Consider the following 12265-nt stretch of genomic DNA (forward strand, 5'->3'; position numbering starts at 1 on the left):
TAAGCAGAATATTAAGGAATAAATAAACAAAACATTAAAGTCAAATGACTTAAAAGAGTCAACACAATGCAAAAATATTAATAAAACGGCATATGATAATTTTAATCATGAATTTATTCGAAAATATTTGAGTGTACCATGTCTTTCGTGGCGTGTTATTTCTCTGTTTCTTCGTTTTATGACCCATTTCAAAAAGAAGATCCGTCAATATTTTGAAAAAACCAATAGGTTGTATTTAGAATGATATAGGAATGATGTGAAAAAATATTGGACTTCATATTCGAATTCAGTTTCGCGTTATTTTGGTTTTACTAAAAAATTTCAAAGTGTGCGAACATTTTGGGAGCCACTGTATATCGTGTCTCTCTCAAAAGTGAATTTTCATGCATTATCAGTGTTAGTCGCTCTGGTTTGATCATCTTACAGTTTCACTTACCTATACTGATCAGGCCAAAATCATTTAATTCTGCCACAACCCTCCCTCCCCAATGTGCCCGTATACAAGCTATTTTTTGCATATTAAATATTTTTACTTACTTTAGGTCCTTTGTTTTTCATTTCATTTATTAATTATTTTTGCAATACCGTATGTTCGTTGATGATATAAAACTTTTCAAGAATATTCCTACTGTAGCGGATGACATTTTTTTTTTCAAATTGATGTAAATATTCTTTGCTGGGGGTGAATCGAAAATAAGTTTTTTTATTGTTATTTTAATATCAGTAAATAAAAATTTTAAATAGCACTCATTGATCTAAGCAATTATTTGTTCTTATAAAATTGAGGAACAACAGTTATCGTGTAATGACTTTGTTGCATATTTTAGTAAAAATACTAAGCTGGATTTAACGCAACAAAGGTAATATTTTTACAATGTATGCTTTAGCCTTAAAGACTAGAGTACTTTTTCGGGATCTCCACCAATGTAACAGAGCTTAAATGTTCAAGTTGATTGAATCTAAATTTATTTATTACTTGTGTTACATAACTGAAAATTACAACTCTTTGAAATGCTCTTTGTGTAACAATGATTTATGTCAAGGTTTCATATGATTTGTATAATTTTTCCCATTCTTAAACCCCATATTGAAATTTTTGTTTTCGTACATAATCCTTAATAACTTAATTGACTTAATATTGTTTATCGCATCCAATCTGCAGTGAAAAATATGACGTTTAGAAGTCATTTACGCAAACGAAATATTTTTAATAAATTTAAATATTAAATGGGCTTTGTTTATTTAAAGTTTAAAAAATAACATTTATTGTCGCAAATTAAATATTTTCCATATGAGTTTCAGTAAGTCTTCAACTTTTTGAAGGAATAATTTGTTCGAATTGAACCACTTATGTTTCTGCCTCTATTTTAGTTGCCACTGGAATTGGAGGTTTTACGTAGTGTGGAATGCTTTCAAATAATATGTACAGTACCGCTTATTAGTTTACACTTGCGAGCAAGTAGAAAAGTGAGAAAAAAAAATGTTTCCGATATGTATGTTTTCCTAATTGTGGGGTTTATCCCAATCACCTTTTAATGGAATTTACAAATAAATTATTTTAATTACTTCGAAAAAGGGAGAAAAAAGGATTAAAAATGCAATATTTATACGGTTACAGTCGAACCTCGTCAAATCGCCAGTCAAACTTAGTATCGGACCAAAAGATGGCGGCAGTCGAGGTTGGCGATTAAACGAGTTTTCCTCAATCCTGCACAAATGCGTGTTTTCTTGAAATTGTACATGAATGCATGTTTTCTTGCAGTATTTCACCGACGGGTTTTTAACTACCCCCCTCCCCGAATTAAAAAAGAAATATTAGCCTCATATATATAATAGCGAATGATCGAGTAACGCTCCTGACGTCATCAACAATGAAACTCGCTCCACCGCATTAAAATGTGATAATATTTTTTTGGTAATATTTTATGCAGGGAAAAGCATTATTTTGACGAGGCTGAACTGGTAAGACTTTCTTTTTAGGAGAACAAAGAAACGAGAATGGGGTCAACAATGAACGCTATCTGCTGGAGTTTAGGGTTCATCCACTGGAGTTAGGGTTAAAATTTCAACTATCAAAATATCGCCAAACAGGCAATGGCTTCGTTCAAATGTAGAAGCAATTTTCACCCGTCATACTTTGACGGGCGATTAGTTAATAAATAAAAATCTTGTGGAATGAGTTTTATACGGGAACATGAAAAGTAGAGTTTTTTCGTGCATGTTTAAGATTTTTTTCGACATCTTTTCAGAACGATGCAAAATAATGTTACAGAATTATGATATAAACTGTCGTTTCCTGAAGAAGTGTAAGTCTGCATACGATGTCCATTACTGGTAAAGCCTCAACCCCCCCTCCCAAATTCTTTAATATCCTTACGTTCCCTTAATGCCTTAATATCCTTAATCCTTTAATAGCTCATAAGATAAGATTGAAAGAATAGGAATTTCATGGCGACGAAAAGTAGGGAACGTCGGGATGATTACACAATTTCTATAATCAATATGAATTCCAAATAACAAAAAATGATTTACATGCATTCAAAATTGTATACAATCTTGATAAACAATTCAATAGATATATGAAATCTTATTTGAGATGCGAGGAGGGCTTCACAATGGTACCGCATCGAGCACTGGTTCCCAATCTATGTGCGATCGCCCCCGAAGTTCCTCACGAGCGACTTAGTTCCTCAAGTGGGCAATAAATTATGGGTAGACCACGAACATTTTCTTTTTAAATATTTTTTTTTTAATTGCAATACTATTAACTTCTCTTTTTTTTTTTTTTTTTTTTTTTTTTTGCATTAAGCATTTTACAAACTGTAAAAAGAGACAGAAGTGGAGGTTTTTTTTTCATTTTAATTATTTTATTATTTTTTTTCTTCTTATTTTAATTATTTATTTAGTTTTTTTCATCACATTTATGTAAATGTTTTTAATTCCATGCATATGATGAGTGTTTAAAATATACAAGAAATATCACGTTAAAAAGAAACAATTTAAAGCGTAGGAGCTTCTTCATCACACCCCGGTTGAACGCTATCGAAATATTTACTCATTGCCAAGTTTCAGAATTTTTAATTTTGAGTGTTTGTTTTTAATTCTCCCAGATTCCAATTTAAAAAAAGAAAATCATTTCATAAAAATGTACTTTTGCTTTTGAAAAATACGTCAATGATCCTAATTAAGTAAGTTAGTAAAACGCATGCTTTCTATTAATCGAAGTTCACTAGTTCCAACTCACGTTCTTTTTTAAGGAAGAAATGGGGGCTATAGGTATCAGTCAACTTATAAAGATGGACAATGAGCTCAAAAAGGTTGGAAACCATTGGCATAGAGGATGTCAAGTTCTGACTGCTTTCTGGACTAGTTCATGCCTAATGATGCTTTCCTTCAGTTTTATCTTGGTAGCAGGTTTCTTAGAAGCAATTTTACTCATATTACGGCAACAAATTTAATTAGTTACTACTCTTTATCATATCGAAAACATTAGCGCCAGTTTTTTTTTTCTTGTGTAACTGCATCTAATGGGAGGAAATTGGGGGAAAAAAATATTTTTCCAATATCCATAAAGTTTCGAAGGTCAAAACTTGTAAATTAAATTATAAAATCATAAATAAATGGGTTGAATTGTACGTACTAATTTTATTTTAATGAAAGAGACAATTCCGGGGGATATTTTCCATCAGGGATTCTGTTGAAACATTCAACTTCCTGCCTTTTTCAAACGATCCTGAATAGCTGGCTTTAAACTCTCCCCTAAGTTCTCGGTGTAAATGGATGCATTCACTGTGTGTTTCAAATTTTCAATACAACAGATAAATCATTTTGAAGGGGGCTAGAAAGTGCATTTTTCAACAAGACTTTTTTTCTTTATACAACTAAACTAAAACGTGCATTCCAACTTATTCATTGATGATTTTATTAGCTAATTTACAAGATTTTATCTCCGAATATTACGGTTATTGGAAGAGTCCCACAGAATCCCACAAATCTGGCGATAAAGTTATTATTTTTTTGGCAGTGAGCAGGCCACTATTTAAATTTGTCGGAACAAAATGGGTATAAAGTAATTTCTCAGAAGCTTGCTACCAATATAAAATTGCAGAAAAGCATTATTATGCATGAAGTTAGTCAGAAATACAATCAGGAGTAGACAACCGCTACCATGGATCACTGCAAAGCTCTCCCCTCAGCTCATGAAGCATTTAATAAATATTGAAGAAATAAAAACATGAGTGTACATACACTTCTTACTATCTGTAATATAGTTTCAGTTGTTTAAAATTGACAATGACTACAAAATGGCTTACTTCCACGTTCTCCTTAAATATTGCATCCTTTCCCATTTTTAAACCGACTTCAAGGAAGTTATGTATTCGTCTGGCGGCTTTTTATGTATGTTTTCTGATTTCTCCAAGATACCTGGACCGATTTGAACTAATTAATTTAATTTTTATTTTTTCCTAATAAATAACTTGATTTAGTCATTAAAATGTTTCGTTTTTTTAAAAGTGTTTCTATTTCTAAATATATTTAGTGTTCAATCCAAGGGGAATTAAAGACAAAATTCCCCCTCCCCCCCCCCACCGACGATTAAATTTATATTCCTTAATAAATATTACGTAAATGGTGTCCGATTTCTGAAATTTGACAAGTATTCTGGATTTAATATTTCATGACGCCTTCAGTTCAATTCATAGTTATGGCAATACTAATTAACAGTTGGAATTTTTAATGTACTATGCTCCCCGATTATTATAAGACTCCTGGACCAATTAGAAAAAAATCTTTTTCTGTTTGAAACGGTATACTTTTCCTGGTCATCTAGTGGTCTTCAAGTTCGGGTATGAGGGAATATTTTTCTAGATAATAGATCACGTGTAACGTCGAATGTTACCACTACTCATAACACAATGAGTGTATACAATATAAAATATTTTTTTCTGGTTTCCTTGAATTTGTACCAGTTTAATGTATTTCTAACGCACATAGGTTTATACGTTTTGTTTAGTTTTTCCTTTTTCTTACTTCTTTTCGCGAAGAACATTAACTATTGTATTCGCGAAAAAAAATTTCCTGCAAAAATCGACCTTAATTTCCATTTTACTCGCCCCCGAATGAATATTAATTTAGTACGGGAAAAAGGATATTTTCGAGAAGCAACTTCTTATAGCAAAAAAAGAATTGTGTATTGCCATCTTAAACATGGGAAAAAAAATGAAAAAAATAATATTTATGTCTTCAGATCGCGCATTGGCAGCAAAGTTCGAAAAAAAAAAAGGTACAAAAAGGTCAATTTTCAAATATTTTTATAAAAATCTGAATGTTCAAAATGTTTTTTTCTAATACCGTTTACAGGCTTCCTTTTAATACTTCCTTCATATAGTCGTCTCAGAGCAACAATAAGATTTCCAATCCCAGAAATAACACTAAGATATCGTACTGTTGCTCTGAGGCGACGATATACCTTTGAAAATATTTACATTCCTTTTGCAGTTTTTAGTTCACGCATAAGTCGCAAAATTACGTGAAATGAACCAAAAATTGACGTTTTTAGCTTCTTTCGCGCATTGCAGTATTTCTTCTTTTAGAAACAACCCAGAACCCATCACAAGTAGATGGTTGCACTTCGTGTTCCACCCTGCTTTTCCCAAGAGTAGTTTTGTGCAGGACTTATAAAGTAACTTACATTCACAATACCTATATGATTTTAAACAATTTTCTACGTTCTGAGCAAGATTTGAACTTGAACTTACGACTCAGTTTTGGCATTGATCTTTCCGAAAAAAATAGGGTTTTCGAGATATATTCACCTTTTGAGTCTAATACCTCAAGTAAAATTCTACAGATTCACTGATCAGTTCTACAAACCTTTTACCTGTCCACAGAATACTATACATCCATTTAGGTATTTTGCGAAATATGTTATAATATTTAAAGTTGCAGTAATCATTTACCATAAAGTCACTGAATTTAAAACTTTTTTTTGTAACACCTTACGTTTTTAATGTTTAACTATTCCCTTCTTAATCTTTAAAATGTAATAATTAAAAATATTTTTAAGAATACATTAATTAAAAAAAGATTGAAAAAAAAAAAATCATACGAAACCATTGTAATTTTGTATCCGCCAAAGAGCCAATCCAGTATTCAGCCCGTCTTCATGAAGAGTAAAAAATTTATGTAATACACATTGCCTGATTTCATGTCTAATATAAAAAATAACAGAAAAAATGTTTATGAAACATACATTTTTTACAGTTTATTACAGAATGTCCTACAATTGATATACATCAATTTGGGTTTGTTATTTCTTTGGTTTGGCATGCATAAATACCCTTTTTAGTTTCATTTAAAATCATCATTGACATGCATGTTTAAAACGATGAGACTAACAAACAATCCTTTTCATTTTGCTGCAAAATAAAGCAAAACACTGCACTAATCGGTGTCCTTCTTTTGTGACTTTTCTGATCGACCAATTCGAGGAACGATAGCTCCAGCACTTCTTCCGATCCGAGGAATGAAAGCACCACGATTTTTCACTTGAAACCTTGGATCGTTTCTACCAATTCTCGGAATAAGAGATGCCCGACCGATCCTCGGTGTGAAGAGCATTTTCCGCTTTATTTCATATCCAAAACTGCTATCGAATTTTTTCTTCCCTACTCGTGGAACAAAACCACTTCTGCTTCTTGCATTCTGTCTGTCTTCCCTTAAGAAAGTATCTTCATCCAACTCTTTCAATGCTTCCCAAATATTATGATTCGAACCTACAGGTACATCAATTCCTCCATCATCAGTTATTTTTCCAATATCTTGGATGCCAGGTTGCTCTTGAGATATGGATCTCTTCTTTCTTCCGACTCGAGGTATCAAAGCTACCCTTCTCTTACTCTCCTCAAACGGTAAGCTTTCGAAGTGGAGCGCATTTAACGGGCCATCAGGTTCTGCCAAGACGTATTCAGGAACAGCAAGATCATATATACCAAGTAATGGTTCTACTTTACTTCTTCCTGTTCTTGGATATGGGATTAAAGTTTCGGCATTATCGTAAATGTGACGGCCCAAGCGTGGGTAAGGCATGATACCTCCAGTCGGTCTCAGTTCACCAACCAGAGCAAAATAATCATCTTGTCCATGACGCACTAAAGGTATGAGATCTTCCATCCTCGTGTCAATACCTGAGTGATACAAAAGAGATATATTGAGAAACACACCTTTAACAAAAAATAAGTGTTACTAATATACAAATATTTCTATCTAGTAAAGCTCTACATAGTAGACATTGGCTACCAAAGCTGCGGAAAAATGGTATCCACTTTTGACATTTGGTAGTCATTTTATTTTAAAGATATATTCGAAGGAAAAATTAATTAACTTTAAGGGAGTTTGCTCTGAATTACTTTGCCAAGATGGAGATGAACTTCTCAGAATCGGAAGAGTGTTGTCGTAGCACGCTATGATTTTTAACAAGAAAAGAAACACAAGGTCGCCACTTTTGGTGACTAAGACTTGATTTTGGCAGCTGTTTTCAATGAAATGGTGGATAATTAGCGACTGGCGAGCGCTAATATAGAGCTTTACCAACTAGGGAACCAAAAATATTACACCACTCAGCATTGACTGGAACCGGTAGGAGTGGGAAAAGTACCCCGGGAATACGCCTTGAATAAACGTAGATAGTTAAAGAATAATTGAAAAAAAAAATGAATCACCTAAACTATCAATATTGGTTGTTTTCATTTTAATTATAGTTAGTATATTTGAGTAGAGTGATTTATTAGAAAAATGTAGTACATGATGTGGTGATATTCATACAGATTGAATGTTTGAATAACATGTTTATTGGAGCAGGAGACATTTTTTCTACATCCATTCAAAATATGTAACAGAGATTATGATTTGGGTCATTCCTGTGTTTGTTGAGAGACCAGACACTTAAAAAGTGAAGCAAATTTTAAGGTCATAAAATGCTTTACGGAAGGCATCTGAATGTGCACAACTTTCTCGTTAATTCTCCAAAACTTCTTTGTTAAATATTATAATGTTATTGCACAATATGATTTTTAAATACCACCAGATATTTTATTTCTTTTAAAACCTCGTGTACGATAAATTTTCAGTCGTTGAATGAACTTTTTCTGAATAGTTAAAATTTTAAGGAAATTTGTAAAACATAGACGTTTTTTCCATCAAAAAAATTAATTTCGTCACCATTTACGAATGGTATACTAAACTCCCCTCCTCTCAACAGTAATATTGTACACTTGACATGACAAACAGATAAATCAGCCATATTAGGATTTACAAAAAATCATTACCTTAATAGAGAGAAAAAAAAAAGTGCATTCAATATATGTATTTAATTTTATTTTACGTTATTTTATTTTATTTTTTGTGTTAAGATGTACAGAGTTTTATGATGTTAATTCTTGTGAGTTTTTACACTTTTTCTCTTGATGTATGTAAGTCGTTTTTCCACTTAAAATTTACTGAAAAAAAGTTCTATAATTCACGAAATATTATCTAGGAAATGCAACAATTCGGTTGACTTTGTTTTCAGTCAATATTGTTATTTCCATCATACGCGATGATTTTTTTGTTTTATTTCTTCAAATTAATTCTCAACTGTATTATAACACTCATATATGAAAGAAATATGACCAGATTACATGGCAACACAGTGAATTTATAGTCATATATATAGAGTGTTTACGGAAAAACTTCTTAACTTATGACATAACAGCAAAACAGTGAAAAATAGAAACATGAAACAAGTTGTATACGTTGAACAGACATTTTTGGAGTTTGTTATAAGCCGATTTAAATAATTTCAAGATTAGATCATAGCAAAGAACGTGGTTGTCACATATATCTCTTTAATAATTCATGAAAAGTCTGCCTATTGAACAAAGGCCAAATCACATTGCAATTGCTTCTAGGTTGCCACTTTTCTTAGCAATATGGTGACTTTTCTAAATGGTTAAGTGCTAAATCACTTGTTTTTCACAAACATTGCAACAAGTTTTTTTACTTCCTTTTACGAAGTAAAAGAAGTATAGTATTCGCAAAAAAGAAATTTCACTAAAAAATCGGCCTTAATTTCCTTTTTGCTTGCTCCCGACTGAATATTGAGTTTTTTTTTCAACCTGACCAGACGTTGATATATGCCTAAGAACGTATAGACATCCGAAGTATCCATTTTTACGATTCCCGAGTTAATTACAACGAGTTTTTTCGTGACGTCCGTATGTATGTGCCTATGTGCGTATGTCTGTACGTGTGTATGTACGTATGTGTGTATGTGTGTATATACTTATGTGCGTATGTATCCAGCTTAACCCAAAAACGGTATGTCCTAGAAAGTTGAAATTTGGCACGTAGACTCCTCGTGTGGTCTAGTTGGGCATCTCCTCTTTTGGTTCCAGGTAAAAATATTTAGAGTTACAATTTTTTATTTGTAAAGAAGGCACTGTTATTATTAAATTGGCGTAAAAGGAAGTCATGTGATGCCCATATCAGCTCGTTTAAGTTATGTCTTTAGTTTACAACATGCTTCTGCAGTGAAAGGTGGCCATAACGAAGCCATGACTATATGATTTGAAGCATGTTCACTAAGCAGACTTTGCATACTTTCAAAAATAGGTTTATGACAGCATTGCTCTATGGAGTTAAATCTAGGTACTATTTCTGAAAACAGTGTATAACAAATTTCCAATCTGTCTGTCCAACTTACTATTTGATTCATCTTTGTTTCTCACTCTGTTTTGCGTTTATGCCATTTCAAAGTTGATGAGTCATTTCTGAAACACCATGTAGCTTGTATTATATAAACGTTGAATAGTTATTACACAAACATTGCTACTAGAAGTACCTTTTATACAACGATATTTAAAATTAAAGAAAAATCAAATTTTCTTTGAAAACCTTATCGACTCGAACATCAATATTGATCATAATATACATCAAAGAAATTGAAGTTTGTTATACTGTGGTCATTTTTTGTGTTGACAATGTTTTTGCCAAAAGTTTAAAGTTTCATTTTCCAAGACTAAGTGTCGGATTTTATGAAATACCAGGTCATTCGCAGTGTCCGACATAACCCTGTTCTTTCAAAACTTTTTCCGTATATGATATTTGAAGTGCTTAAATGGTTTGAAAACTAAAGTGTAGTGTTTTAACATTCATATTAGTTTACATTTTGTAACCAGGAGCCTTTTGACTAATTTACTTTTAAATCTGTGGATGACCTTTTTTTTACCGTCGTTGTCATGTCGAAACATATTGAAAGCTTTACCTTTTCCTCCAACATTGCCAGCTTCATTTGCTTCTGTCATATTATTTGCACTATTTGCTGTATCCAAGAAATCAATTTTTGTCAAATAAGTCTTATCTCTGTTTCCTATAGAAATTGGAAGGAACACATGCCGGGATTCCTCTGGGTGTTTTTCATTGTTTATTTGCTCTTGAGTTTCCAGAATCAAATTGTGTACGTTTGGTAGCAATCCAAAGAAAAGTTCCTCTTCCAACTGCAGCTCTCGCCCAATACGTGGAAGTGTTATTAGTCCTTGACGCTTTTCATTCTTCAAAAACTCTTCCCCACTCCGAGGAAAAGGAACACCATATCGTTTCGAAATTTCTCCTATGGTATTTGAAATGCTTCTACGGAAGGGATACAGAACGGAACGTCCTTCATTCTTTTCTTCCAACTGATTTTCATCTTGAAACACGTAACCTGAACAATATAGGGGTACATATAAGGCTCAAAATATTTTATAAACTCATGTTTTGCACTAAAGCAGTTTTTTTCTACTTATTTAAAAACATTTTGTATAAATATGGCTATTTAGACACTTTAGTAAATATTTTTTCTGGGCAGTTTTAAATGAACTAAGGGTATCCAGCTATGTTGACACATAAGCTATAAATTGTGATGAAGATTGCTTATTACTAATCAACCAAGGTGAGTATGATGCACTTATATTTCACGAATACCAAAATATTTATCAAAACTTCATTACAATAGTGAGTTAGTGCATGCACAATTATGCTAAGAGAAATATAGTTAAGGATAAACACGAATAGATATTTACAGCAATTTCTTAACAGAGTATATAATTCACACTTTCAAGATATTAACAATTTTTTGTTAAAATCATGACATTTTGCAAAAAAGTTAAATAAATACCTCTGTGCAGTAATCTGCAATTTGCGCTATTTGAAGTTATTATTTTTTAACTTTCAAGAACACGGACGGCGTACTGAATACGCCACTCAGCGAGAAAGCAGCTAGGAATTTCACAATAGTCACTTGACCAACACCTGGCAATTATTTACTCTTTTTACAAGGTCTTTTAGGTGACGTACTTGTGTTTAAAGTCAAAATTAGCCTTTTTGTCTTGTTCTTTTCAAGATTTTTCATAGAAATCACACGTGATAGTCCGAATTTAGTATGCAAAAAGCAAATAAAAATGACAAAATAGAATTGTGAGAGCTACAATAATTGTTCAACAAATGCCAACAAGTTGCCTCAATGACTAAAATATCATTCATATGTATACATTTTTTTAAATTTTATATTCGTAACATTTGCGAATTGAATGTTATATTATTTACTATATTGTGATCGTATTCATTTTAATTATGTCCGTCGAACTAGTTAATGTTCATTTTATCACATTATTAGACATTGTATTAAGGGGGCCTAGGAACATTTAACCTTTAAAATTTTCGACTTTCTGGAAAAATATATGTTATGCATAATTTAATTCAGAACAATTTGATATCTTATTTATTAAAATACGCAAAAAAGTTTTCAAGTGATCGTAAAATACGTAAACTTTCCCCATAGAGATTTATGTTAACAGCAACTGTTTAAGCTCCTTTTTCTCAGATGCCGGTTTCTTGATTTGCGCGCATATTATCTCAGAACATTTCATATATTTCCGTAAAATCGTTCCTGCATGTTTGTCTGGTTTATTTTTATCATCTGAACCTAAATTTTCCTTAAAAATAAAAGTTAACATTAAAAAAAAAATATTTTCTTTCGCCCAAAATTTTAAAAAATGTTTATATTAACAAATACAATTTCAAAAAAAAAATAAATAAAATAAAAATAATAAGAATAAAATAAATAAATAACTTTAATAAAATTAATAAATTTAGGTTCAGATCATAAAAATAAACTAGACAAATATGCATTAAAAGTTTTACGGAAATATATAAGAAACTTTCTGAGATATCATGCACGCAAAATTAG

The 12265-nt window shown here is 31.8% G+C and overlaps 1 protein-coding gene across 1 annotated transcript in view; it reads right to left on the minus strand.

Annotated features, from left to right (window-relative positions):
• Positions 1 to 6263: 6263 nt before the first annotated feature.
• The window catches only part of LOC129234641 (uncharacterized), a 53043-nt gene continuing 47041 nt past the window's right edge, over positions 6264 to 12265 (minus strand). Inside the window, exons 2-3 of the mRNA XM_054868677.1 lie at positions 10304 to 10741; positions 6264 to 7187 (exon numbers count right to left, since the gene is read on the minus strand). Of these exons, the coding sequence (XP_054724652.1) occupies positions 6445 to 7187; positions 10304 to 10741 (1181 nt within the window). The 3' untranslated portion in view covers positions 6264 to 6444. The remainder of the gene's footprint in view (positions 7188 to 10303; positions 10742 to 12265) is intronic.

The sequence above is a fragment of the Uloborus diversus genome, chromosome 1, assembly GCF_026930045.1.
Source record: "Uloborus diversus isolate 005 chromosome 1, Udiv.v.3.1, whole genome shotgun sequence".
Classification (NCBI taxonomy): domain Eukaryota; kingdom Metazoa; phylum Arthropoda; class Arachnida; order Araneae; family Uloboridae; genus Uloborus; species Uloborus diversus.